The sequence below is a fragment of the Arvicanthis niloticus genome, chromosome 22, assembly GCF_011762505.2.
Source record: "Arvicanthis niloticus isolate mArvNil1 chromosome 22, mArvNil1.pat.X, whole genome shotgun sequence".
Lineage (NCBI taxonomy): Eukaryota > Metazoa > Chordata > Mammalia > Rodentia > Muridae > Arvicanthis > Arvicanthis niloticus.
This window is the reverse complement of record NC_133429.1, coordinates 2,258,260-2,285,811: the sequence shown is the minus strand read 5'-3', so window position 1 is coordinate 2,285,811 and position 27,552 is coordinate 2,258,260. Positions and strand designations below refer to the sequence as shown.

The window sequence follows — 27,552 nt, the reverse complement described above, 5'->3', positions numbered from 1 at the left end:
GGAATCTGTTGAGTTTTATTCACAGAAAACAAGGCATTTCCTCAAATTCCAGGGCCCTGCACTTGTCTGTCATTTGGCTTTTTGCCCAACGTCTCAAGGCCAGGCTCTGCATTGACCTGTGTCCTAGAAGCTGTATGTGAGGCTAGCCTCTGCCCTCACTGAATGCAAGCAACACCTTTCTGAAGCACATTTTGTTGCAGGGACCTTTGGCATCAGTCAAGGCCTGTAGCACCGAGAGTCCAGATATTCCTTTCTGAGTCATGACGGATGCCAAGTATGTCCTCTGCCGATGGGAGAAGCGATTGTGGCCTGCGAAGGTGACAGCCCTGATTCTCTTAATTTTGGGAATTTGAAATGACTTTTGGTGACAATAAAGTCTTTATCAGGCTCTGTTTCCTCAGAGTGACTCTGAGAGAGCTGAGTCTGAATGCTTGGCCCCCGGATCTGCTGGCACAAGGCCCAGGCTCCCTCTGCTCCATGGGGTTTCGGTCTGGTGCTTAGGAGGCCCTATATCTAGAATTGTCTTTAATTGTTTTTCACACTAAGGGGGAAAAAAAGCCTTAAAAAAAAAAAAAGAGTCAGCTATAAAAAGACTCAGAAAGCTGTGGCCACAGGGAGTGCCTCGCCAGGAGCCCCAGACAGGGAATAACTGTGGTGTTCGGGGGTTCTAGCAAGTCAGCAGGAAGTGTGAGCAGCTCCTGTCCCTGTCCTGGGACGGCTGTGGGGCTCAGGGCCTCAGTCTGTGGCCGAGTAAGAGGAGCTCAGGTTTCTGTTAAATCTGTGGCCGCCACCTGGGAACGGCTTGATGCTGTCTGTTCTTCCACTGCCATAACAAGAGTTCTTTTTTTATTTTTCTTTTTTTACACTTAGGTTTTGGCCAGAACTGAGACTTCAGCAAAAAACAAGAGAAAAAAGGAATTCTTTCTAGATGTTCAAATCCTCTCGCTAAAGGAAAAGTTAAGTGTGGTTTGTTTTGTTTTTTCCCCCTAATACTATCTTTCCCCTTCTGTCTGAGGTTTCTGATACGCTTCTCACAAAAGAAAGAGAAGCCTGGTTCTTCGGGGCTTATGAATTCTCTGCTTCTGTGTTTTCACACTAAATATCTTGTGGGGAGGACAACAGATTTTAGTGTTGAAGGTCCTTATTACATGAGGTGCAGGGGATCTGCAGGGAATGGGGTCTCAAGGGCAGTTAGATGGAATTATTCCCAGGGGTCCATCCTGGGGTCTCCGCTCCCACCACGGCTTGTTTCTGATCTGCCTGTACCAGGCCCACTGCTCCACTAAGAAAAAAAAGATTTTTCATACTGGAAAGGCAGATGGCGGTAGGACTCTGTTGTTGTGCACCTGGTGACCCTTCCTGGGTCACCAGCAAGGACGATATGGGTATGGGCCTTCCTTCTGAAGAGTCCACTGGCCGCTTTTCTCCTGGGTCCCTCCTAGCCCACTCCTTCCTGCCACTGTCTTCAGAGCCTGCCACCACAAGAGAGTCCCCAGTTTCCCCGCTCTCCCTGCGGCAGGGAAGGTAATTGAATACTTGAGTTTAAAAGGAAAGCAAGTCCTTTTAAACTGAAACGCGCCTGCTGAGCTGTAAACAGCTCTTGGTGACATTAGCGGCTACTCTGAAACCTAACACAGGAGTTATTTGTGCAGTTGAAAGTCGGATTTGCCTCATGAAAGTCCCAATTTGAATTTATTTTTACTCTTAACTCCAGCCGACCTTTTCTTTCTTAAAAGAGGGGCAGAAATGGGCAAGAGGGGCTGCCCACCCGGGTTGGCCGTACCTGGTCCTTGGAGCGTCTGTTCCTGTCCTTCCTCCATGGTGACTTTGGAGGAGTGGAAGGTTGAGAGGGACATCTGGACAATTGGGTTGCGGGCTGCTGGCGCTAACCAGCTCATTGTCGTCGCAGGATCCAGGTGAAGAGCTCGGCTGTGCAGGCGCTGCAGAGGTCCCACATTGAGAGCATTGCCGCCCTCCTGGGTAAGAGCTCCAGCCAGGCCACCAAGCTGTTGCCCCACAGCCACAGGCTGGTCCTTTTCATGCGCTGTCACAGGGAACCTCACAGAAGGAAGACATGCATTTGCTTGCTTCCCCTCCCTTTTAAAGGCAGGATCTCATGTAGCCTAAGTTGGTCTTGAAAGCACTATGTAGCAGAGGCTGACCCTGAACTCCTTCCTGATCCTTCTGCCTCCATTTCCCCAGTGTTGAGAGCACCACCACTCCTGGTTTAGGTGCTGGGATAGCCCAGGGCCTCGTGCATGTGCTTGGTAAAGCCTCTTAGGCCCTCCCTCACCCCACCACTGTGTCCTCTTCTGTATGTGGTTTTTTGCTTGGGCAGTGCTAGCTAGGGATGAAGGCAGCACTGAGCTGCATGCTGTGCCTACATATTGTGTGTGTTTGTTTCTTTGCTTTGTTGGAGTCTCATAGTGCAGCCCAGGCAGACTAGGGAGTGACAGCAGTTTTCCTGTTTGAGCCTAGGGCTGGGATCACAGGGATTGGTCTCCATGCCTGGGTTCTAGCTGGGGCCCGTCACACCACCCAGCTAACTGCTTCTTAAGACTTCCTGCCCAGAACCAGATCCCCAGATGGCAGGAACCACCCTAGAGCCTTGTGTTGGGCGTAGAGGACGGGAGAGGATGCCTGCCCCACAGAAGCAAAGAGCCTCTGTTTCCTGAACCCCAGAGGTCACAATGTGGGGATGGAAATGGACTGAGGCTCGGTCAGGAATGACTAGGAAGTCTGAGTGAGTGTGATCTCATGTCCCGTCCTAGCTGGGCCACAGACACTCACTCAGCCTCCTCAGTAGTAAATAATAGGCTGGGGCTGTTGCCTGTGACAAAGGGAACCCTGCTCACGGGAAGCCTTACATTTGGTCCCTGGGACCACAGCATGCATGCATAACATATGGACAGACATACATACATTACACAGAAATGCACGCATGCAGACATATAAGCAGACACATGTATGTATAACAGATACATGCAGAATATACAGACATGTATACGTAACATACATGCGTGCAGACAGACATGCATGTATACGTAACACACTGACATATGCATGTATACTTAAAGACAGACACACATGTAGACATACAGACACGCATGCCTACATAACATACAGACATGCATGTATACATACAGAGGCATGCATGCATACATATGTAATATACATATATAGCCGATTATGAAGAGCACAGGGGAGCAAGGTGAGTTTCCATGCTGCTACCTTTGTGTCATCCGCAGGTGTTCTGGGTGAGTCATGGCGGTTGGGACTTGGCTTCCTTTGTATGTGTAGGGCCTCAGTTCAGCACTCACCGTCATTTCCTCTTGTGGCTGAGCTGGACTTGTGCACCCCGCTCCAGACCTGGCACAGGCATGGATGGCGAGGGTTCTAGATTCCGGCGGTCACCACCCAGCAGAGCCCGGCATTAGCAGCTTCTTTCCTTCAGACCCAGAGTGAGTCACATCAGCAAAGACAGGCCCAGCCCAGAGGAAGCAAGGACTTCATCCCCAGGAGTCCGCACAGGCAGCGTTGGCTGTGCTGACCGCCTTATCGTGTACGGGCATCCTGTGCGGGCCTGAGGGTTGGGGGCTGCCTGCTTGTGAGCACATGTTAGTGTTTGTTAAGCAGTTGCCAAGTGTGAGGCTGAAAGACAAAGGTGGTGTGTCTAGCAAGTGTGAAGCCGTCCCCGCCATCCCACTCAGATAAACAGCACTGCTTGCGTGAGACATCCAGATATGCAGTGTTCCTCTAGGACATGGAGGGATTTAGCATTTAGCCAGGCAGGCTGAGCTCAGTCTGGGTCCGTTATCTTAAATCACGGCCCTGAGTGAGCGGGGATGGCGATGTTACTGAGTCTCTTGCTCCATGGCTGTGAGCAGGAGCTCCAGGCATCCAAGTGGAACCCTCACTGCATAGCTTTGTCCCCATAGCCTCTCAGAATGAAGTCTCGGCTACTCCGCTGGAAGAGCTGACTTACCGACGCTCCCTGCGCGTGGCCCTGGATGTCTTGAATGAGAGGACCAGTTTGAGTCCTGAAAGTCATCCAATAGAAGATGCGACCACACTGTCTCAGAAGGAGAAGCCAGATGCAGATGTGGCCTTGCAGGTCTCCAGTGCTCCTTCTCCGTCTTTCCTCACTGAAGATGGTCAAGCTGTGGCAGCCCAGTGCACATCCCAGAGGAGGTGGGAGTGCAGTCCAAAAAGCCCGACGCCGCCGTCTGCATCTGAAGATCACCTCAGTTGCAAAGTGGGCCCCAAGACAGACCTCTCAGAGAATGGAGCCCGAGGAGCTGCCCTCACTGGAGAGGATGATGACTCTGGGTCTCAGCTGGACCATGGGCAGGAGAGCACAACTGGAAAGAGATCGAGGAATTCGGGAGAGAAGCCTACCCGACGCCGAAGAACAGAGTCTGGCCTTTCCAAGGGTGAAAGTGTCACAGAGAGTGAGGGACAGGCAAGCAGCTGTGTGGCCCTGGCTTCACCTAGGCTGCCCTCCCAAACCTGGGAGGGGGATCCCTGTGCCGAGGTCAAAGGCTGTGAGTGGGTTGAGTCATCAGGCAACATCGGGCTGCACCCGGCCCCTGAGAGAAGCAGAGTACGTCCTACAAAGAGGCCACGCTTGGATGGAAGCCAGAACCCACCCACCAGGCAGCTGGGGACCAGAACTGTGGGGACAGCACCCTCCCCTCGGAGCTGTTCCAGGGAGGTCATGATGCTGCGCCATGCTGGAGACAGTGACAAACCAGAGGAAGGTAACCATGGACAGGGACGCCTGCTGTGGGGTTCTGAGGTGTGCCATAGGCATGGTGTTTGTATGTAACAGGCTTAGTGTCCCCAGGTCTGCCCATCCCCCCTGAGGTCTAGTGACTTTCTCTCCCCCCAGATATTTCTTTATGTTTGAGTAGAGTGGGAGCCTGGCAGGGCTGGAGAGGCAGCTGGTGACCCAGGCAGGGCGCCCTGCTAGGCACATCTATGTCTCTCTTGCTCACTGCAGCGCTAACAGCGTGCTCCCAGCTAGTGAGCGGCCTGCAGAGGGGATTAGGAGGCCCGGTGTCAGGAGCTGCCAGGAGGTCACACTGAGACCTGTGTGTGGCTGCAGCTCCGGGTTAGTCCCCTTTAAACCTCTCGACCCATTGAGCACTGGCAGGAGGATTCAGAAATTGGGTTTGTGGTCTGGTGGCTGTGAGACCCAATGGGGGACTCTTGACAAGACCATCCTCTGCCCTGCGATGGCCTGCAGGGAACAGCTGGGGACAAGGGGACTGTCTGTGGCCTTGTTTGCAGTCACTTTTTGGTTCTGGGGCCATTGTCTGCATTCTATGTGTGGCCCCTCTGTCAGGGGCTCCTGGAGTCTGCACTGTTCTTGGTGTCTGTGTTTATTTTTTCAATCCACTTGCATGGTAAGAGCAAGACCCTTTGTCCATCCCTAGCACCAGAGTTGAGACAATAAAGGAGGAGGGGTCATCAAGACGACCCCGTAGGTGAGGATTACCACTAAGCCTGGTGACCTGAGTTTGATCCCTGGAACCTATAGGGTAGAGAGAATTGACTCAAAGTTCTTCTCATCTCCATATGTGTGTTCTAGTGCACATGTGTGCACACACATACATGTAGAAATATACATTCACACACATGCACATATACACAAGACTCACATAAGCATGCATAATACATGCATACACACATATATGCAGACAAAAATGCACACAACCATGTACAAACACACACAAACATGTACAAACACAAAAATGCACACAAGCATGCACAAACACAAAAACATGGAGAAATTTTTTAAAGAAAGACAAACCCAATTCTGGTCACGGAGTGCACCCTTGCTGAATTCTGCTCTGGATCTGTCCTTTGTCATGGACAGCCCTTTGTCCCTAGCCCTTTGCAGGGTGAAGTGACAGCCATCGAGTGGTATCCTCCTGTCTCAGCAGATCCTATGTCCTCAGAAGAATCCACAGGGTTTAAGTCCATCCATTCCCTGCTGGAGGAGGAGGAGGAAGAAGAGGAAGAGGAGGAGGAACCACCCCGAATCCTTCTGTATCACGGTAAGAGGGTGTTGCACTTGAACAGTGGGTGAGGGCCCCATGCTATGCAGTATCCCATAAATCCAGCTACTTGTTTGGCGCTGGTGGAGTTTTTTTGTTGTTTTTAGACAGAGTCTCACTGTATACTTCTAATTAGCCTGGAGTTTGCTGTGTAGACCAGGCTGGCTTCTAACTCAGCAATCTGCTGCCTCTGCTTCAATAGAGCTGGGATGAAAGTCCAGTGCCTCCATACCTGGTGCTGTTTGAGTTTCTATGCTCTGACCCGAGACTTGTCCAGAGGCTTGTGTCCTTCTGTCTCTAACGGAGGCTGAGGACTTGGGAGAGCATGGCCCTGCCCCCATCCGTGCACTGAGTAAAGATGGAGGCTCCTTTGTCCTTGGTTTACCTGTGGTCCAGGGGTTCATGGTCGTCCAGGGAACTAACTGTAGGTTCTCCCTAAGGGTACTACATACATGATGCAGTGTGCAGCCGAGAATGACAGCACAGTGGCACAGCTCAGCCACTGGGGAACCCAAGGACTGTCCCTTAGGCAGCTGAACATTGAGGTGGGCCACATCGAGGCCAAGGATGTAGCCTAGGTGATGTGGGGAAGGTTGAGGGGCCTGCAGTCTTAAGGCTCTCAGTGAGTGCCAGCCAACTCCATCCCGTCCCAGCCTACCTCCTTTCCCTTGTTTGTGGGCATGAGTTCCCGGCTAAGTGCTCTCTGGGTACCCTTGGCTAAGTACTGCTGAGTACTCTGGACTAAGTACCGCTTATCTAGACTATCTGAATATCTAGACTGTTAGAAGGGTCTGGGTACTGATGTGAGCTGCACCTCATAAGTCCTCAGCATTTGGATCAGATCTGAAGACCAGCTCAGCCTGGTGCAGAGAGACCGAAGCTTCCTGACCTCGGGGTCTCTGTCCTCCTGTGGCAGGCTTGAGCTGGTAGCCTCACTAACCTACCACTCAGCTCAAGACAATCGCCAGCTCCCTGCCAGGGTGTCTGAGGTGCTTGATGCTCTCCTGAGTGGGCTATCACCTTCTTAAGAGCCTTGTCATCTCTTCCCCCAGTGCCTCCCTGCCCTGGGGAGCCCTTCTGGGTTTCATGGCGGGAGGCATGGCGGTATCCCATCCCCTCCACTCGTTTTCCTGACAAAGCTTTAAGTCACACCAGTCGCTCATCCTGGGATTCTTGGCAAGTAGAAAATGTTCAATTTTGTGCAGAAAGTAGGTGGAGGCAAAGGGGTCCGTGCGAATTAAAGGCCGGTTTGGTTTAGGCTACATAAGATCCTGTTTAAAAATCTGTCACAGAGGCAGGGCTGTGGCTCTGTGGAGAGAACTCGGCTAGCATTGACAAACCCTGGGTTCCCTTCGAGCCTCAGCATCCCAGAATTTGATCCCAGTACTTGGGAGGCAGGGCCCTGCGGATCGCAGGCCAGTCTTGTGTAAATAGAGACCTGTCTCAAACCATAGCAAAGAATAGTGTTTCCTCCTCTGAGAACATACGTTTTCTGCACTTGTGACCTCTGTTTCTCAGATTCTTTGAACTTGCTGTTCCTGGACAAGATGGTGTGTTCTGTGAGCCTCATGATGGTGATATGTACATTTTGGTGAGGAGCTGCACCGGCATGAGCCTTACCTGGCGTGGATGCAGCCTTCTTTCTGAATGTCTGCTTTTGGAGGATACTAGACTTAGAGGTGGGGTTTGAGATGCAAGTCCTGCATCCTGCTCCTGGCTTCATCTCTTGTCACAGGGCATTGGACACACACAGTCATGGCCTCATGCCCCACAGTGGGCACTGAGACACCATTCTGTGCGTCTGTGTACACCATGCGTCTGGGGTTCTGGGTGATGAGGTCAGAGTTGGGTGTAAACAGCACAGTGCTGAGTGTGAGTGTCACTGTTCCCTCTTGTCTGGACTGTACTTGTGGAAGGCAGATTTGACTCATCTGGGGTTTCCCCCCTTTTTTTTTAAATTGTAGAACCACGATCGTTTGAAGTAGGAATGCTGGTCTGGCTTAAATACCAAAAATACCCGTTCTGGCCAGCCGTGGTAAGTGCGCCTGCCCCCACCATGGGCACCGAGTCCCTCCGCCTCAGGCCCATTCTTCTGCTCCAGCAGGTAGTCTGGTGCCTCTGCTAATGCTGGGAGGCTTGGGTGCTAGTGACTCAAACATGGGACAGAGCCCTCCCTCCCTCGGCAGCAGGGCCTGGTCATTGGATGCGTGTTGTTTCACTTGGCATTCTGAGTGAAATTCATGCCCAGCTGCCTCAGGGAATCTGTGAGCAGTGAGCTGCTAAGCTTTTGAATGAAGGTGCCAAGCTGCCTCCTTCTCAATCCCTGAACTTTGGTCCTGTGACAGCTGTGGGCATGGTGGCGCGGGCGGGCACACTCATCCCTGTGCACAGAAGGCTGAGGCGGGGGATGAGGAGTTTATGGTCGTCAGCTACATAAGAGTGTTAGAGGCCAGCCTGGGCTACATGAGCGCTATCTCCAGATGTGTCTCAGTCCCACCAAAGGTCTGTCCTGTGGCCTGTGAGTGTGCCCCAAGGGCAGTCCCTTGGCTGCATGTGCAACCATTGTGAGGGCTTCTCTAGGTGGAGACACTGTGTGCCCTGTTGTCTCCTCTGGGCCTGCCCCAACTCCCCTTTCACAGATGCTGTCTACACAGCTGTGTTATTTAGTGGCTTTATGCCTTGTCTCTCATTTGTTTGTGTGTTTGTTTGTTTCTTAGCTTTTTCAAGACAGGGTTTCTCTGTGTAGCCCTGGCTGTCCTGGAACTCACTGTAGACCAGGCTGGCCTCAAACTCAGAAATCCACCTGCCTCTGCCTCCCAAGTGCTCGGACTAAAGTGTGCCTCCATCACCCTTTTGTCGCCACTCTTTAAAGGTGGAGATCAGGGCCTGGAACATTCTGGCCCTACCTAGACAGGTGCTATGCCACCAGTTAAGTTTTGTCAGGTGGTGCGGGTGTGTAATTCTGGAATGTTGGCTGTATGTGGTGCCACAGGCCTGTCAACCCAGCACTGGGAAGTAAGGCAGGAAGAAGGATGGTGAGCTCAACCATCCTAAAAGAGGGACAGAGGAGGGCGACAGAGACAGAAGACCTGGGGTGAAAGCAGACGAAATGTTAGTAGCTTGCTAAGTGGTGAGGGAAGCTGGCTCAGGGATGCTGGGTAGCCTCCCTCACCCCATCCTCACCTTTCTGGCACGTTTTCTCACGATTGCTTGTCTCCAGTATGTCCATGGGGCTGATGACAGTCTCCAGGTACAGGGTTAGACCTGAGGGTTGGTGTCTTGGGGATCATCTGTCCTGCCCGGAAAGAGGCCTGTCAGGCTCACTGTTGATGGACCCATGGTGGTCTAAGTCAGCCGTAGACTGTGGAGTCTGTGTTTTCCTTAGTGCCTACCTCTGAACAGTCTCCATTCAGCCCAGAGGCAGTTACCTGGTATTTAGGCAGGGATATGACTGGTTCCTAAGAGACCAAGACAGGAGCCTGCCATGCTGGTATACACCTGCGTCATCAGCCACACAGAGGTAAAGGCCAGCCTGGGCTATGGGAGACTTCGGTCTGCATGTGAGGCTCTAGCTGTGGTAGAATGAGGGCCTGAGTTTAGCTCTCAGAGCCCACAGAAAGCCAGACTATAGTGTGTCTGCATTCTGGGAAGATGGAGGCCGACACAGGAGGACTCTCTAGACCCCGTGTCTGAAATGTGTAGTTGCACTGACAAAGGCCTCATTTCAAGTAAGGTCAGGGGTGATACCTGTGACTTCCACATGTACCCCTGCACATACAAGGATTTAAGGCCAAGACCCAAAGGGAGAGTTGTGGATTCTACCTCGGAATACCACAGAGCCACGGGAAGCAATGGGGTCACACACACCCCACCCCCAAACTAGGATGGTAAGGCCCAGTCCTAGAGAAAGCCTTGAAGAAGTTGGGGTGGGACTCCTACTCTGTCCCTTGTTCATGCTGTGATGTCCCCATCTGCCCACAGGTCAAGAGCGTCCGGCGGAGAGACAAGAAGGCCAGTGTGCTCTTCATTGAGGGCAACATGAACCCCAAGGGCCGAGGGTTAGTGATGTCATAGTTAGGGTATGGGCAGGAGTGGGAAACCTTGGTGGTGCCCCTGACTGGAGCTGCCGACACGGTCCAGACTCCTCGGTGTCACTTGGTGTCGCAGCCAGATGGCTAGAACCAGCAGCCAGGACCTGTTGTCCCTGCTTGCTGCACCAAAGCAGAGCTTCAGCAGAGCATGGTTCTTAGTGAACTCGATCTGGCCAGTTTGGCTGAGGGTCCTCACCCACATCAGCAACACACGTGAGCTGGCCAGCCTGCTCACAGTGGCCTCAGAGCCCCCTCAGGTACCTTCCAGAAGGTGACCTTAGGCACCTGTGTGCACCCGGGGTGGCTGGTTGGAGTAGAGACCTGGGCGCTCAGTGCTATGGAGGTGCTACAGGCTAGAGCAGGGTTAAGTCTCGGAGAGGGTACCTCTCTCTCCTGGGTTGAGGCCGCCTGTGCTTACCTTGGCCTCTGCTTTGTCAAGAATCACCGTGTCGCTGCGACGGCTCAAGCACTTTGACTGCAAGGAAAAGCACACACTGCTGGTAGGTGGTGGCCTGGCCTGTCGGCACCGGGAGCTTTGCTTTGTGGGTACTTTGTGTGTGCGTGTGTGCGTGCGTGTGCATGTGCACACGCGCGCATGTATGAACATACGTGTACTTATGTGTGTGTGTATGCATATATGCACACATGTGAAGGTGGGTATGTCTAAGGCACCCCTGTGGAGGTCAGAGGACAGCCTCTGGTCTCAACTCTTTCTCCTTGTTTGAGGCCCCATGGCCCCATGTACCCCAGGCTCTCTGGCCCTTGAGCTTCTGAGGAGTCTTTTGTATCTGAATCATGTCTCACCCTAGAAGTGCTGGACCATTCCTGCATGACCACATCTGATTTTGTGTGGTTCTGGGGATTTGAACTTGTTTTCTTGAATAACTTTGTCTCCCTGGCCAGGAAAAATTATTTTGTTCTATTGACTCAAACCAAAACACCAGATGGTGAGGTGACGGTGTACCCTGTGCAGTTGGGTGCCATGGCTCCTGCATGTAGCTGCTGTGGTCAGAGTCTCTTGAGAGTCAGTCTTGGGAAACACTGAGGTGATGGCAGGGACTGCTTGCTGTAGATGCACACCAGAAGCGTCTCATCGCACATCAGTCAGTAACGAGTGCCAGGAAGAGGGTCTGACTCACTTATAGTGCCTACCATGGTCCAGCACTGGGAAACAGATGAGAGGACTCCAGTGCTCTCTCGCCAGCCACGGTCAGTGAGGGACTGTCCAACAAAGAGTGGTTTGTGATCAGGGAAGGTACTGTGTCAGCCTCTGACCTCCGTGCGTGTGAGTACGTACACAAGTCTGGGTGTGGGACACAGCAGCCCCAGGTGACTGGGGAATTAGAGGGCGGCTGGAAGCTGAGCTAGGGGGGCTAGGCATTGAAGAGCCAGCCTTGGACTTACAAAGCCTAGATTACATGAGACCCTGTCTAACAAAGACTAAAAAGGTCAATTGTTAGTTCAATGACTTCCTGAAGCCTGAGTGAGCCAGGCTGCAGTGGAGTGACTGAGAGCATAGCCACACAGCACCCACTTAACGTCTGGGAGCCCAGGAAACTAAGGTTGAGCGCCTTTAGGGCTGATACGGTCAACTCATACCCAGTTTTTGGGTTTTGTAGGACAGAGCCAAGGAGGACTTTGCCCAGGCCATTGGCTGGTGTGTCTCGCTTATCACTGACTACCGTGTGCGGCTGGGTATGTGGCTGTACCCCAGGGAGTGGGTGGGGTGAGGTGAGGGGTGCCATGTCATTGGCACCTGTTGAGGTCAGGATAGAGGGGTCACGACAGATGTGATTGTAGCTCTGCATGCCCTCTTGACCTGGCTAATGTGTGACGGCGCTGTCTGTGGAAGGTAGGAGCAGACGCAGCCCTCCTGATTGAAGGCCTCTGTGTGGAAACCCTTGGTGTTACTTGAACCCGGGCATCCCCTTCCTGGGGCAGTGGACAGACCTGTACCCCATAGACCTGCCTCAGGGTAAAGCACAAACCCGAAGGCTTCCTGCCTGGAGTCCTGAGCAGCAGAACCAGGCGTGCTCAGGTCTGAGCGCAGTCTTCTCTTGTGCCCTCCACAGGCTGTGGCTCCTTTGCTGGGTCTTTCTTGGAATATTACGCTGCTGATATCAGTAAGTATAAGTGTGGTCTTCAACATGGGGTCTGCTTTTGGTCCTTGAGAGACCATCTTCCTGAGTCCCCTGCTGTCCTTGGTACATGGACTGAAGTGCCAGTTCCATCCTTTGTAGAGCTTTGTGACCTCAGTTGCCACCATGCCCTGCATCCCTGTTGTCAGGTGGGCAGCTGTGTGCTGAGGGGATCTAAAGAATGCCTTCACACTGGGACATTCAGCTGACACACTCAGTGGTTCTCAGAGGATTCTCCTTGTGTGCATGGGAGCTTGGTGAAGGGAGCCTGAGGTTGAGGCTGGAAGGTGAGGGCATCAGCTGTGAGTTTGTGCTCCTCTTGCAGGCTACCCTGTGCGCAAGTCTATCCAACAGGACGTCCTGGGGACCAGGTTTCCTCAACTGGGCAAGGGCGACACTGAGGCGCCTATAGGGGACAGCCAGCTGGGACAGTGGCGGCCATGCAGGAAGGTGCTGCCTGACCGCTCGAGGGCTGCACGGGATAGAGCCAACCAGAAGCTGGTGGAATACATTGTGAAGGCTAAGGGTGCAGAAGGCCACCTCCGGGCTATCTTGCACAGCCGCAAGCCCTCACGCTGGCTGAAGACGTTCCTGAGCTCCAATCAGTACGTGACATGCATGGAAACGTACCTGGAGGATGAGGCACAGCTGGATGAGGTGGTGGAGTACCTGCAGGGCGTCTGCCGTGACATGGATGGCGAGGTGCCCGCACGCGGCAGTGGAGACCGCATTCGTTTCATCCTGGACGTGCTGCTGCCTGAGGTGGGTGCCCCAGATCCCCGTGCTCAGTACCAGCAGGGCCTTGGACTGTGTGCCTGCCCAGGGTTCCAGGAAGAAGCTGCCCACCTATACCCTGTCTGTCGCCATGTTGCTGTGGGTGGGACATGCTCCCATAAGTTTGAAAATAAACAGTGATAGGGTTGTGTGCTCGTGGGTCTCAAGCTGGCCTCAACTGGGGACAGTCATGCCCTGACCTCCCGAGTACTCGGGACAGTTCTCGTCACCATACCTGACCCCTGTAATCACCGTAACTACTACAGTGTGTAACTTTAAAACGGGGTGGTTTTGACCACGACGGGCTTGTGACACTGCAATGGAGCCCACGGCCTCGTACGTGTCAGGTCTGCCCACTGAGCCGTGGCCCAACCTCCATTTCCCCACAGGCCATCATCTGCGCCATTTCTGCGGTGGAGGCGGTGGACTACAAGACAGCCGAGCAGAAGTACATCCGTGGCCCCACACTTAGCTACCGGTAGGTGGCCGTGTGCTATGCTGTATCCCCTGTTGGGACAGGGCTGCCAGGCTCCTGTCCGCTGGTGCTTTAGGTGCTGTAGCTGGGCCTTCTTTGCAGGCAAGGACTGGACAACGGCCTGGGTCTCCAGGCTGTGTTCCTCTATAGGCCAGGCTGGCTGCCAGCCAGGACCCTAGGGCAGGCTAGAGCCACCTCTACAGTCGTGGCTCTGTCGCGTGCTCTGCCCGAGACCTCTGTAATCTCCTGTGAGGAGCGTTGTGGGGTCTGCCCCGCCTGTTCCAGCGTGGCTGATGGAGAGCACAGAGCTAGATTAAGAGGCAGTGTAGCCATCAGTGGGGCAGCGGATAAGATGTGTGGCCCCAGAGCCTCTAATCCACCTCTGGGCACACTGCCAGACTTCAATGGGAGGCGGGCAGGGCAGTGACAGGCGGAGGATGCCACTGCAGTCACAAATGAGGTCTCCATCTAGAGCTGCATGCCAGGTGCATTGTCTCTAAAATCAGTTGGCATCACCAGGAGTACAGTAGGGCCACTGGCACAGGGCTTCCCGTACCCAGGGCAGCCACTGACCTGCTTAAGAGTATCCACTCCTGTCATTTGAGGGATTCTGACCCCGAGGTGATATTGCATCGAGGGCCTCTGGACAGACTGCAATGCATTCTCTGGACTCTGCATGCAGTCCACTTCCCAGCTCCATACTAAGTCCACAGTGTAGTGTTCTCATCCCAGCACTTGTGCGGGGAGGCGGGTCCTGTCTGCACTGGAGAGCCTGTCTCAGTCAGGAAAGTGCCTGGTGCTGCGACCATCCCCAGGCCTGGAGTGAGAAGCTGGCAATGGTTGCATGTGCTGATTCCAGCCCTGGGAAGGTGGAGTCAGGATGGCATTCTGGGCTCAATGTCAGCCCCCTAACCCGCAGATACCAGGTTCAGAGTGGTTCCAGAACTAAGGTGGAGATGGAGGGCCATGCCTGATGGCACCCAGTGGCCTCCATATTGTGCGTGCGCACGTGCGCACGGTGCCTGAAGATGTCAAAAGAGGGCTATAGAGTCCTGGAAATGAGTCACAGGTGGTTGTTATGGAGACAGCTTGCGGGTGGGTGCTTGGGACTGGACTCGGGTCCTTGGCAAGACCAGCAGCTTGTTCTAGTCTCTGAGCCATTTGTCCAGCTTCTGAAATAATATTCTTTAGAGTAAGTGTGATTTGGCAGAGTGAAGCAGGATTGTTGTGAGATCAAGGCCTGAGCTATGTGAGGCTTTGTCCCACACATAACAAGTCAGTGCGGGGCTGTGCCCAGCGGTCAGAGCAGAGCCCTGTGTTCCATCCCCAGGTCCCCTGGGAAAGTTCCGTATAATCAAATGTACTATCTTCGTGCCTTCTGTGTGCCCCACGCCATCGCCCTCACCTTCAGTCTGCAGCCCTCTTTCCAGACTGCAGTGTACCTCACTGTGTGCCATGGCGGCCCATCTGTCTTCTTCATGGCCTGTTTTCTTTAATGCACAGGTGAGCACTGCTCACCCTGCATCATTGTGCCGATTGTTCTAGAGCTGTCGGTGCCCACGTGGCCCTGACGTCTCACGGGCGGTCTCTTGTTTCTCGAAGGGAAAAGGAAATCTTTGACAATGAGCTCCTGGAGGAGAGGAACCGTCGCCGTCGCTGATGCCGCAGTCTCTGCCTGGCCAGCACTGTGTCTGCGGCCTGCCAGAGGCCTCTGCAAGAATGTGCTAGAAGCAAGAGGCTGAGGAGTGTGCTGACTCTGATCTGTGCATGGGCTCTGCATCGTCAGCCCTGAGTCTGGAAGATCAGATGCCATCAACACACTAGAAGCCTGCTGGCATCTATGAACAGCTGCTTTCTGGAAGTTGTGTGTGTGTGTGTGTACACATGTATGTTTGGTTTTGTTTTTTAATTATTCTTGTTTATAAATACATTTGAATGCACATGTGTCATGGTCATTGCAGTGTGGCTGGCATGTGCATTTATGTCCCATGTTGCTTAGTGTGTCAGCCCTACAGATGTTTCTGGAAAGACTGATTTGAACACACAGCACCTAGAGCATTGACGTGTTTCCTTGGCATTGTTTTACTTATTTACTCTTTGGTTTCTGGAATCTTCTCTGCCACTCCTGTGTGGTGAGCAGGAGGTGGGGACCCTCGTAGCAACAATCTCTGCAGGTGGGAGATGTTAGGAAGGTGGGACATGTTTGCTCACTGACAGGCAGGCCAGCTGCACTCAGCCCCCACCCCACGCTCCCTGCACATCTAAGCTCTGACTCTACCCAGGGCTGCCACAAGCTTCTAGCCTGGCCCCACCACCCCACCAAGAAACAGTTCTAGCCCGCCCCTGCCCCCCGAAACTTCTTGTGGGCTGAGGATGGTGAGGATGACAGCGGGGAAAAGGCAGCTTCCCACATGGCTGCCATACTAGGTGCCCAGTCTCAGGTGGCTGTGTGGACGCTCTGTCTTCCAGAACCAAGGGAGGAGCCACTGGCAGCAGTGGGTGGTCCTGAGCCGAGCTGTTCCAGCCAGCCACAAACCCATAGGGACTCAGCCAGTTGTTTGGTTACTGGATATGGAACACATGAGTGTCCTTGACACTTGTGGCCATCTCAGAATGAGATGGGGACCTGAATTCAGTGAGGATGATGGAGCATCACCCTAGACACCTGCATCTGACAGCACAGTGTACCAGGATGGTACAGACAGGTTGGGTGCAGAAGTGGCCTGTCAAGCCAGACACAGCAAGGCAGCATTGTCTGCTGGCCTCTAGGCTCAAACTTCTCTACCATCTTTGTTGAAATTGGAGGTGGGAGCACAGCAGGTCAGAGGCCTGGTTCAGGTTGCAGCTTGTCCTGACACCCATAGGGACCACCTGTAGAAGAAACACTGGATTTAAGATAGCAGAATATTGCTGTCATGGCTTCTAGGCAGAATAACCAGTAGAGGCCTGGTGCCAGGAACAAGGCTTCCAGTTGGCACTGGGAAGTGGGACCTGCCCTTGGTCATGTACAGCTCTGACAGGGCATTGGAGGCCTGTGCGTGTTCCCCTCAGTATCTACAGGCTTGTCTCAGTGGAGTCCTGCTGCTACCCTGTGTGGTGGGCATGTGGCAAATGGCACCTGGTGGTTCGGGGTCCCACACACTGGCCATCGTAGAGACAGAGACAATGTCCACAAATTCAGTCAGGGCCTGAAGTATCCTCATCCATGAACACCTTAAAACCCTTAAAAGCCCTGCATCCTGTGGGGGACAATCGCCTGTATTTCAGCTTGTCTGGAGGCCACATTTCTATCTACAATTGGGTTATCTGGCTGCTTTGGAGGGGCCACGATACCAGTCTTGTCAGTGCCCCCACATCCTCCATGACTCCTGTGCCCTGTGCTCAGAGCCTCAGACCTGACACCACATGGGTCATATTCAGGGCATCCGAGACAGGTGCATCACTGGCCAGCCTATATGACAGGAGTGTCCCCAGTTGAAGTGGACACATTCCCTAGACAATACCCAGTGTCCCACAGCTAGGATGCAAATCAGTAAAAGGCCTCTCCTGCCCCCATTGTGGTGGAGATGGGCCTGAGGCCTCTTCTGCAGGTTGGTATTCCCTCCCCTTCCCCTCCAAAACCCCTACAATCCTTCGGCTCCCTGGTGCCATCTAGTGGTATTTTTCTACCTGTATCTCAGGGACCTTAACCTCGTGTCTCACTGGAAGCCCAGGCACCACAAGGTAAAACAACTCAAATTCCTCAAGAGGCTTCTGATGACCAACAGAGACTAAGGATCCTGAAACCCAGGCACGTTAGCGAGTGCATTGTGTATCTTTGATGCTGTGCCAGATGCTGTGCCATGCTAAGAAAGTGGGAAGTGATCCTAAGTTCATCTCGTCTGTTTGTCCACCCCTCCTAGTCCCCTTCCTCCTCCCCCTCCTCTTCCTGTTCCATCATCCCCAGCCCACAGCTATTGAAGCCGAGATCTGCCCTGTGTTCCCTTCTGACCTGTTCTTGTGATGTCCTTGAAGCTCTGGATTCCTGAGCACTGCCCTGTCTGCCTGACTGCTGTCCATCTGTCAGGAAACCAGACACACTGACCTAACCTCCCCAGGCCACAGCTACAGCGCGTTCCCCAGAGCCTGGTGACAGGAAGCACTCATCCATGGTTGTTTTCTGTAGATCTGGGGTCAAGAGGGGCCAGTCGACATGACATCAGAGGACATCAGAGGCTGGGCATGGAATATGTATCAGCTGGTTGAAGACCCTGGGCTTGCCTGGACTTTTGCAGTACTGAGAATGAACCAAAATCTTGTTCGTGCCCCACCACCCTGCTCTAGAGTGTACTGATATGGGGAGGAGGAAGTGGGTGTGGGTGTTTGAACTTGTATGTGAATGTGTGTATGTGTGTGCGCGCACACACGCCCGCCAGAGTGAATGTACATCAGAGGTCATCTTTCCCTATGTGGTTGGAACATGGGTAGTCAGGCTTGGTGGCAAGGGTTTCTAATGTACTGAGCTATCTGGCTGCCTCTCCCACTGTTTAGTCCCAAGTGTGTCTTAAACACTATGTACCACAGGTGGCCTTGACTCCACAGGGATCCTACCTTAGTCACTCTGTCTCTTTGTATCTGTGTATCTTGAGACAAGGTCTCTCTATACAGCTTTGGCTGTCCTGGTCTATGAAGACCAGGCTCGCTTCAAATTCACAGAGATCTGCTTGATTCAGCCTTTCAAATGTCAGGATCCCAGTTGCATGTCACCGTACCTGGTGGCATGTCACCATACCGAGCTCTTCCTCTTAGACAACATCTACTAATGCCATTCTGGGGACCCCACGACCTTATCTAACCCCAGCATCAAAACTGGCCTCCGATCACTGTCAACCCAGGACAGTGGCTGCCGAGGTCCCAGTACCTTTGTGGAGCCAGCATTGCAAGGACATCGGGAAAAGTGAGAGGAGCCCAGTATAGTGGGCATCCAGGTAACTGGGTCAGTGTGCCCTAGCAGCACGCCAGCTGCCTTCACACTGAAGGGTGAATGAAGTTTGGGAGATGTTTCAGACACAGAACACCTGAGTAGTATGTACAGTGGTGAGTTCCAACACTGGTAGATCTCACACACACACACACACACACACATGAAATATTTAATATTTAATATGGCTCAGCTGGCTGTGGCTTACTTAGGCCGTCTCTCGGAACGGAACAATCTTTGTAAGTTTTCTGTAAATCTAAAATTCTAGATGGGCAGGGTAGGAGTGAAGCCCAGAGGCCCACGGGCTGAAGGCCAGTCTGGGCTAAAAAGTGAAGCTCTGACTCGGAAGCAAGCAAGCAAAAGAACCTACAAGTTTTTTTTTTCTTTCTATAGTCCATAGCTCTCTTCAGCCACACCCAGCCATGTAACACACACATACACACGGGGGGGGGCATGCTCCCACACACACAACCCAAAATAAATAAATAGTTACACAAGTGCAAATTGATGGAAGAGTGTGCTAAGAGCATATGATTCTATTTAGTTTACAAATGGGGAAAACAGACTCCAACCCGGGCACTACTGACTTCCTACCAAATGATAGTCCTTTTATGTCTCTTAGTGCCAAGCCAAGCTCTGGGGATGAGAGGCAGGGAGAGCGAGTGTGCGTGCCTGTGTGTGTGTGTGTGTGTGTGTGTGTGTGTGCGCGCGCGCGCGTGTCTGTGCGCGTGCCTGTGGGTGTGCATGTTTCTGTGTGTGTCCATGCAAATGCAAAGCATGAGCCAGTTGCACCCATGCCTGGGACAACTTTCGGAGTTGGTTCTCTCCTGCCACCTTGTGGGGTCCAGAGATGGATCAGGTAGTAGGTCTGCCAGCTGACTGCTTTTACCCACAGAACCATAGTTGTGGCGGGAGCCCATGTCATTCTCATTATTACCATTATCATGGCTGGCCTCGAATTTGCTATGTAGTCAAGGACTCCTAGCTTTCCTGACTCAACCTCCTCAGTGATGGAATGACAGACAAGCCACACATGCTGTTTCTGTGGTGCTGGGGTGAAACCCTAGATTTGATTCATTGTATTTTATTTTATGTGCGGGTGTTTTGACTGCATGCATACCTGGTGCCTGCAGTGCTCAGAGGCATCAGAGATCCAGGAATTAGAATTTTAGATGGTTATGGGATGCTGGGAATTGAATCTCCATTCTTTTGAAAGAAGAACCAATGCTCTTAACTGCTGAACCATTTAAAAAATGTTATTTAACAACATCATCAGCAAGAGCAATAACAATATTGGCTTTTTGAGAGGAAGAACACATCCTCTGACTTCTCTGGAGTAACAATTCACCGTGAAACATTTATATTTCGTTATCAGTAATGGCTTTACCCCTACCAATTCGAAGAATGTAGGACTGGTTGCTAATATCTAAATAGAACTTAAGAGTTCAACATTGGATTGGACAAATTCAACATTGTGAGTCAAATCGAATCAAAATCTCAAAACCAGCTAAAAATTCTTGCCGAAACCCGGGATCGAACCAGGGACCTTTAGATCTTCAGTCTAACGCTCTCCCAACTGAGCTATTTCGGCTGCGTATCAGGCGCTGCTCCCGCCCTGCCTCCGCCCCTGACATTGTTGTTGTGCGCAAGCGCATTTCGCATTTCATGAACTAAACCTTGTAGGTTTATACTACAGAAACACTAGCAATGTTGTCTCTGTGGCGCAATCGGTTAGCGCGTTCGGCTGTTAACCGAAAGGTTGGTGGTTCGAGCCCACCCAGGGACGAACACAGCTCCTTTTTCATTTCATTCCTAAGATTGAAGAAGGTCGAAGTTCTTCCTTTTGTCGCTATTTCTTGTTAGTCACAGGAGGATAGTGGCTCACACTGCGCGGGCGCGGTCACGAGTAGAAAGCAGTTCGGAACCACTGGGATTGTGGTTCTGGTTTCCGAGGGTGTCTATTTGGGCTTTGGGCCAGAGCCGGAACTCTTTGGAGGACGGACAGCAGAGGTTGTCTGAAGGCCGAGGCCAAGATGGCGGCGCTGGCGGGTGAGTGAAGCTCTGAGATCGGGATAGTGGCGTAGTCCTGGACTTCGAGCTGGGGCTGCAGGGACCTTGGAGAGGCGTTGGGGCCACAGAGACCTATAGGTCAGATCCCAGCCGCGATAACGTCGGGGTCTAGGATTGGGCCGAAGTGTGTTTGAATCCACTTCACACAGTTCTGCCCGGTCTACATGGCAACTTCCAGGCCTCCTGTTATTGCAGCAGGTTATAGTCGGGGACGCTGAGGCTTGTATGTCTCCCAACCTCAGGAGACTGATTGCAGGAACCTGGCTGATGTCCCCGAAGCGCTGAGTGGGACAGGGAAGAGGCCCACTCAGGCCACCCACCGGGTGGCTCTTTCACCTCCATCGCCTCCCTGGACAGCTAGGGCCACTAGAGCACATGAGATGTCTCAGTTTTCCTGCCAGAGCTTTGGTATCTTCCTCTTTATGCACAGGGATTAAACGCCAATGCAATTTGGTAGACTTGAGCGACAGTTGCTATATAGAACCTCCCACCGTCTAGCAGGTAGCACTGTTAACGTGAGAAATAGCGGAACTCAGGCAGTCGGGTCTACCTCCATCTGTGTCTTGTTGTTGCTCTGAGACAGTGTCTGAGGAGTCACAGGTTGGCCTCAAAGTCACTGTATACTGAGGGCGATCTTGAAGGTTTGATCCGCCTGCCTTCACCTCTAGTGCTGCGATGACAGGTGTGCACCATCCGCTCCAGGGTTGGAACTAAGGGCTTGGTGCATGCTAGGCAAGGACTGCCAATAGAACTCCAGCCCCAAATGCCTGTTTTTGAGACAGGATCTCATGTATCAGAGGCTGACTTTGAACTCCTGATCCTCCAGGCTCTAGCCCCAAGTACTAGGACAGACTTGTACTACTATGCCCATTGGTTTTTCTTTTAAAGATAGGGTGTTCCTGTGTGGCCTAGAGTTATCAAACTCATAATGTTCCTGCCACAGTCTTTCATGCTGCGCTTACAGACCCCATCACTGTGCCCGGCCCAGCTATGATGTAGACCCCTTGAAGAGTGGAGGGCATGGATTCATGGTGTTTACTGTTGGTTTCTGAATTCACTCAGGCTCAGCTGTGAGCTTGGCGGTGACAGTTAATAGACTATAGTTACTATAGTCTGATTTGAAGGAGAGACTAACAGCTTAGAGGCAGCAAAGAGGACGTTTGCTGTAAGCCATTGTGAGGTACAGCTGTGATCCCAACCCTTGGGAGACAGGCAGGGTGAACCTAGCCTGGGCTCTACTGGATCCCTGCTTCAAAAGAAGGGCACTTGGCATTTCTGTGAGTTCTAGACCGGCCATGGATACATAGTAATACCATATTAAAAGGCAGGAAGAGGAGGCGGCCTGCCAACTTGGTCCAGTGTTAAAACTCTCACTGAATGTGTTAAAGGCCCCACATTTCATTCCCAGCATGACAGCACGAAAGTCTGGTCTGAGCCAGGCCTGGTGTGCCTTCATGCAGTCCTAGCTGTTCTGGAGGCTCTCCTGAGGTGAGAGTTCAGAGGCAGCTTATGCAACATAGAGACCCTGTGCCAGTTAAATCAAAAGCCTGCTGCTGGCACCTTCAACCACTTAGTAGGGCATTTACTTTGCTCTAAGTTTATCCAAAGCTTTGAGTTTTTGGATGGAGAAGACCAGGACCTGGTGTGTGCCACTTAGACAGAAAGTCTAGAGTCTGCAGTAGTCTGTCTTTGGTCGAAGCAGTCATGACCTTGGGAAGCAGTAGCCCTGAGCAAGGCTGTACTCAGTGAGGAGGGCTGAGGCAGAAGAAGGAACGTGGAAAGGAGCTGTCAGTCCAGCTCCCAGTGTTGGAGGCAGGATAATCCCTATGTCATGGTGGGTGCCCATCTTCCAGTCCCACCTTTCTGTCCTGGATGAGCAGTCCCAGATGAGATTCCTCCCACTTTTTTCCTCCAAGACAGGACCTTGCTATGTAGCTCTGGCTGACTGAAACTTGGTATATAGGCCAGGCTGGCTCAAACTCACAGAGCTCCACCTCCCTCTGCTTCCTGAATGCTGGGATGCGCCACCAAGCCCAGCCCCAGATGACAGAAATGTATCCTATACTCATTGAAGCTGGAGTCCAAGATGAGAGTGTCCCAGGGCTGGGGTTCCATGAGCTCACTGACATCATCGCCTCTATCCTCATGGGGCTCTCCTGTTCATCTTTATATACCCTACCCATGGTTGGCTTTGTTTGGTTTTGTGTTTTTAAATGCTGTTTGGGATTTTCTAGAGGCTGTTCCAATGTAAGCCAGGCTGTTCTAGGACATGCAGCACCCTTGTCTGCGCCTCCGGAAGTGCTAGAATGACATTTGTACATCTTAAGACCTGGCTCACACTTACCCGTACAAAGAGTATTCATCTTGCTACCTCTGGGCACATCTTAGTGACCTCATTGTAGCTTTTTGCCTCCAGAAAGGCTGATGCATACAGTCACATTCCATCCCAAGGTGCTGGGGTGACAGGCTCATGCATTCTGAGGTGCTAGGATGAAGGTCCCAGCACATGGGGATATAAGTAGTGTAGGCATGCTTCCATCCTGGCCTCAAAGCTGCCTGTCATGTCTCTTCCTGCTTCTAGCTGTTCCTTCTAAAAAGTCCTCTTGGGTTGAGGCCTGCCTTGTGGGAAGGGCCTGCTGTGTGCAGATGTAGGACAGGTTGTTCAGGAGCAGGCTGAGGTCCTGGGGTGGAGAATTGAGACACGGGAGGCAGAGGAAAGATGACTTACAAGGGAAGTCGACTTGCTGTGGAATCTGAGCCAAAGATAAGAGGGAGAGTGTGCTGGAGGGAAGGCTTCCCTTCCAGGGAAGGCTGGAACTGGAACCTGGATCCCTCCTGGAGACTAAACTGTTGGGCCCAAGCTGCTGCTGCCCACAGCTCAGAGCTCTGTACTTCTCTCTCTAGCTCCTGGCCTGCTCTCTGTACGGATCCTGGGTCTGCGGTGAGTGTGTGGCCTGTCCGTCATAAGGCTAGATCTAACTGGGTGTCAGCGAACAGCTTGGAGTGCAGGGCTTGGAGCTAGGAGGGTCCCCCAACAGTGTCTGGGGAGGGACTGTTTGGTGGGGATTGCCCAGTAGGTTCAGTGGGGCATCCAGGCGTCCTTACATGGTATTCAAGGATTTTTGGGAAGGCAATGGCCAAGGCAGGACAGTACTGTCCACAGTCTTGGCCCTTGTAGGAAATGTACTGCCTGTCACAACAAGGTGTTCTATGAGCCTGCCAGCTGGGCCTTCATAGGCTAGCTGCCTTGTGACAGGGCTGTGAAGGTCACCAGCCCAGGAGAACTACCAGCTGTCTTCTGGGCTTAAAGCACAGCACCGCGGTACCATCCTTGCTTGGACATTTGACAACCTTTTGACCAGTAAGGAGTTTTTAGAAGCAAAGAGATTCTGCTTACATCTGAGTTGTCACCAAGGATGGTGGCAACATTGTCCCTTTGAAAGAGTAGGACAGCCTGGGGATGAGCAGGAGACCGTGGGTGGGCAGGGAGGCCACCTGTGCTGGGTGGGGGTGGGGGTGGTGAGGAGGGACTGCTGATTGGGCCTGGCGGCCTCTCAGCATCACCTGCTTGCATCTCCAGCACAGGCACAGTGGCCCAGCTGCGCAGAGTCCATCAGAGTGTGGCCGCTGAGGGCCCGAGCAGGTAATCTGTGCTCTGACAAGGGTCTGTGTGCTGTCTCATGGGACTTCGACTCTTGATTGCGCCTGCACTCCACCCCCACAAGTGTCCCTGGTCTCGGGCCTCCTCCCTAGTGTGTCTGCTTGTCCTTTCTCTGTTGACCAGGCCTTTTATAGGCCTTATGGGCCACAGGGATGATGTGGTTCTGTCCTGGGATCCTGTCTGTCCCTCCCTATGGGACACTGGGAGCGCCTGGCTAATTGTCCCCCGTGCTCACCTGTTCTGCCCTTAGCACACAGTCTGCTGTGTCCAAGGCTGGAGCTGGAGCTGTGGTCCCCAAGCCTTCCCATCTTCCCAGAAGCCGGGCCGAATATGTGGTGACCAAGCTGGATGATCTCATCAACTGGGCCCGCCGGGTAAGTCCTGTTGGACCTGAGCTCTCAGGGCTCCCTGCCAAGGGCCTGACTGCCCCTCCAGCCTCCATCAGGGCCTGACTGCCCCTCCAGCCTCCATCAGGGTAACCTGGACCCTTCAGCAGTCCAAATCGTCGTTTTTCAGTGTGTGTGTGTGTGTGTGTGTGTGTGTGTGTGTGTGTGCGTGTGTGCGTGTGCATGCGTGTGCGTGAACCATGTTTATGCACCATAGCATGGATGTGGAGGTCAGGGGATAACTGCAGGATTCGGCTCCCACTATGTGGGTTCCAGGACCCAACTCAGGTTGTCAGGCTTGGTGGAAGTTCCCTTGCTCATTGAGCCATCTTAGCCACTGAGAAAAATGCCTTTTCATTTATTTATTTATGGTTTTGCGGTGGTTTTAACAGGGTCTCTCTACATATCCCTGACTGTCTTGGAATTTCCTGTGTAAATCAGGCAGGCCTTAAACAGGGCTCTGCTTGCCCGCTGAGATGGAAGCAGCTACTGGGCCCAGGTTTGAGACGCCCTTTAAACTCCTCTCATGGCAGGCTGGCGAGCTGTAGGTCCTCTGCAAAGAACATGGATGACCCCTCTCTGTGTCTACCCTTAGTCGTCCTTACACCATGTGTCCCTCTCATGGGCATTCTGATGTCTAGTTCACAGTTGCTGGGCAGCTGTACTTGGTTCCCGTGCCTGGATGTGACAATCTGTGTCTGACAGTTGCCCATTGACAGGCATGCCTTGGACCCGCCTTATTGTCCTGTGCCGTGCCTAGGGCTCTGGTGGGTACCGACGAGCCTGAAGCTGCCAGGACAAGGTGCCCAGTGCTGGGACCAGATGCAGGTGCAGGGCTGGCTGGCTCCATGAGAAAGGAGCCAAGTGCCCATGGACAGAGGACACTGAGGGCAGCCAGTCAGCCCCAGGAGAACAAGGCCAAAGACGGCAAGAGGGCTTGTTCATGATGGTCAGAGCAGCAGCTTGGACTGGGTGCTACCCAGAGTCCTGGGCCTGGGCAACCACTAGCCTCCGGTGCCTGCCAAGCACTTAGTGTCGCTGTGCCCACAAGGTAGAGGGACAGTGCCTGGACATGGCTGACTGTCTATGTCCTCCAGAGCTCCCTGTGGCCTATGACCTTCGGCCTGGCGTGCTGCGCTGTGGAGATGATGCACATGGCTGCCCCGCGCTATGACATGGACCGCTTTGGTGTGGTGTTTCGTGCCAGCCCGCGCCAGGCTGATGTGATGATTGTAGCTGGCACGCTTACCAACAAGATGGCCCCTGCACTCCGCAAGGTACATCTGGTCCCCTTGACCCCTTCTGCTGCCTTGCCACCTGCAGGCATCTGACCTGTGTGTCTCGTAGGTGTACGACCAGATGCCCGAACCCCGCTATGTGGTGTCCATGGGGAGGTGAGTGTGTGCTCAGCTGCCTAGGGGAGCGGGACCCACCCCTGGGCCCCCAGCTGTCACCTTCCCCCCAGCTCAGCTCTGTAGACAGGAGGGGCTCCTGGCAGCCCAGGGCTGCTCCTCCACATCCTCAGTCTTTCTCTTCAGCAGCAGTGACTTGTTCATTGTGTAGTAAGTACAGGCATGGAGCCCAGCTCCCTGTGCCGCCAGGTCAGTGCCCTGGGACTGTGTTACATAGATTCTTAGCCAAACCACTTGGGTTTTTTCTTGCAGTGGAGGTTGTAGGGGAGTCCCCCTTTGAATCCTGGCACCCACACTGAGGCCCACAACTACCTGTGACACTAGCTCTAGACAATCCAATCTTTAAAAAACAAAACTGTGTGGTGGCCAGCTCTCCGGGGACAGAGGAAGTCATAGCTCTGTGAGTTCAAGGTCAGCGTGAACTACACCTGGTCTCAAAAAGCTCAGAAGGAAAAGAAGGCAATGGTTGGGTTATCAGAGGCTCACCCAGCATGCAGGAAGCCCTGGGCTCCATCCCCAGCACCAGGTGACCTGTACCCTCAGGTGACAGGGTGATTCCATTCCAGCCTGTGGGGTGTGGGGTGGGCTGTGGCCATGCATCTGAACCACCTCACCGCCCTCTCCCCAGCTGTGCCAATGGCGGCGGCTATTACCACTACTCCTACTCGGTTGTTCGTGGCTGCGACCGCATTGTGCCGGTGGACATCTATGTGCCAGGTGAGGTCAGCCTCCCTGCCCCCCCACACCAGACATCGCCTTCTACCTGCAGAGCTAGCCGGGCTAGGGGTCCTTGATGTCTCCTGTGTCCTACAGGGCAGAGATGATGGACCATGCCTTGTCCTTTGTCCCACCCTCCCCAGGAGTGCTGGGCGTGCTAGCTTTCATCTGCCACCCAGGATGGCCCTCAACTTAGCTGAGCTGCAGGGTCTTCTAGAAGTTTCCAGGCTGTCTTACCTGTGTATTCACTGGCCACTGCCCCCTGTAGGGTTCTCTGCCTCCCTGTCTGCAGACTGCTGGGCAGCAGGGGCCAGTTGAACAGGGAGGGCTGCAGTTCAGAGGCTTCTAGCATTCTGAGACCTGGAATCTCAAGCTGCCTCCCTGCCCTTGGCCGAAGCCCATCTCCCTGACCCAAGTAGTCCAGTTTTTGTGACTGTTCCCGAGGACCAGGCTGGTCACCAGAGTCACAACCTAGCCCTTTTTCCTGTGGAGCCATGGACAGCCCAGGGATGGAGTGGGTGTCAGGAGGTCTGGCACAGCAAGGACCCTTATCCCTCTGAAGCCAACCCCAGCCCCAGGGTACCCCAAGAGTCCTCCATGTGGGCTGATGGAGGTAGACGGTGGGGTGTCAACCATGTGTATCCCCAGGCTGCCCGCCCACGGCCGAGGCACTCCTCTACGGCATCCTGCAGCTGCAGCGGAAGATCAAGCGTGAACAGAAGCTGAAGATCTGGTACCGCAGGTAGAGCTGCCCGGTTGAGCACGAGAATCCCAGAATCCCTTGTGAATAAACCCATCCTGATCCA

At 53.2% G+C, this 27,552-nt stretch overlaps 2 protein-coding genes and 2 non-coding genes across 11 annotated transcripts in view; 3 read left to right on the top strand and 1 right to left on the bottom strand.

Moving 5' to 3' along the window:
• The window catches only part of Pwwp3a (PWWP domain containing 3A, DNA repair factor), a 17,124-nt gene extending 1,644 nt beyond the window's left edge, over window positions 1–15,480 (top strand). For 4 of the 7 annotated variants that reach the window (XM_076919484.1, XM_076919481.1, XM_076919482.1 and 1 more), the window contains exons 2-14: window positions 201–317; window positions 871–956; window positions 1,910–1,980; window positions 3,939–4,760; window positions 5,946–6,062; window positions 8,027–8,097; window positions 10,044–10,120; window positions 10,593–10,653; window positions 11,773–11,848; window positions 12,226–12,276; window positions 12,617–13,053; window positions 13,455–13,543; window positions 15,143–15,480. In XM_076919484.1, coding sequence (XP_076775599.1) covers window positions 261–317; window positions 871–956; window positions 1,910–1,980; window positions 3,939–4,760; window positions 5,946–6,062; window positions 8,027–8,097; window positions 10,044–10,120; window positions 10,593–10,653; window positions 11,773–11,848; window positions 12,226–12,276; window positions 12,617–13,053; window positions 13,455–13,543; window positions 15,143–15,200 — 2,073 coding nt within the window. In that variant the 5' untranslated portion in view covers window positions 201–260 and the 3' untranslated portion in view covers window positions 15,201–15,480. The remainder of the gene's footprint in view (window positions 1–200; window positions 318–870; window positions 957–1,909; window positions 1,981–3,938; window positions 4,761–5,945; window positions 6,063–8,026; window positions 8,098–10,043; window positions 10,121–10,592; window positions 10,654–11,772; window positions 11,849–12,225; window positions 12,277–12,616; window positions 13,054–13,454; window positions 13,544–15,142) is intronic. The other 3 variants (XM_076919485.1, XM_076919486.1, XM_076919487.1) reach the window with 1 other exon arrangement.
• Ndufs7 (NADH:ubiquinone oxidoreductase core subunit S7) lies at window positions 6,070–27,552 on the top strand. Of its 2 annotated transcripts, none has more exons than XM_076919499.1 (8): window positions 6,070–6,149; window positions 23,475–23,511; window positions 24,151–24,213; window positions 24,482–24,605; window positions 25,715–25,894; window positions 25,965–26,011; window positions 26,658–26,746; window positions 27,395–27,552. In XM_076919499.1, the coding sequence occupies exons 1-8, from the start codon at window positions 6,107–6,109 to the stop codon at window positions 27,490–27,492; spliced, it is 681 nt and encodes a 226-aa protein (XP_076775614.1). In that variant the 5' UTR covers window positions 6,070–6,106; the 3' UTR covers window positions 27,493–27,552. The 2 variants fall into 2 exon arrangements, with proteins under 2 accessions (XP_076775614.1, XP_076775615.1); XM_076919500.1 differs by lacking the exon at window positions 6,070–6,149 and adding an exon at window positions 20,414–20,549.
• On the bottom strand, window positions 20,019–20,091 carry Trnaf-gaa (transfer RNA phenylalanine (anticodon GAA)). The gene has a single exon. It is a non-coding gene; the product is annotated as a tRNA-Phe (tRNA).
• On the top strand, window positions 20,213–20,286 carry Trnan-guu (transfer RNA asparagine (anticodon GUU)). Its single transcript has one exon. It is a non-coding gene; the product is annotated as a tRNA-Asn (tRNA).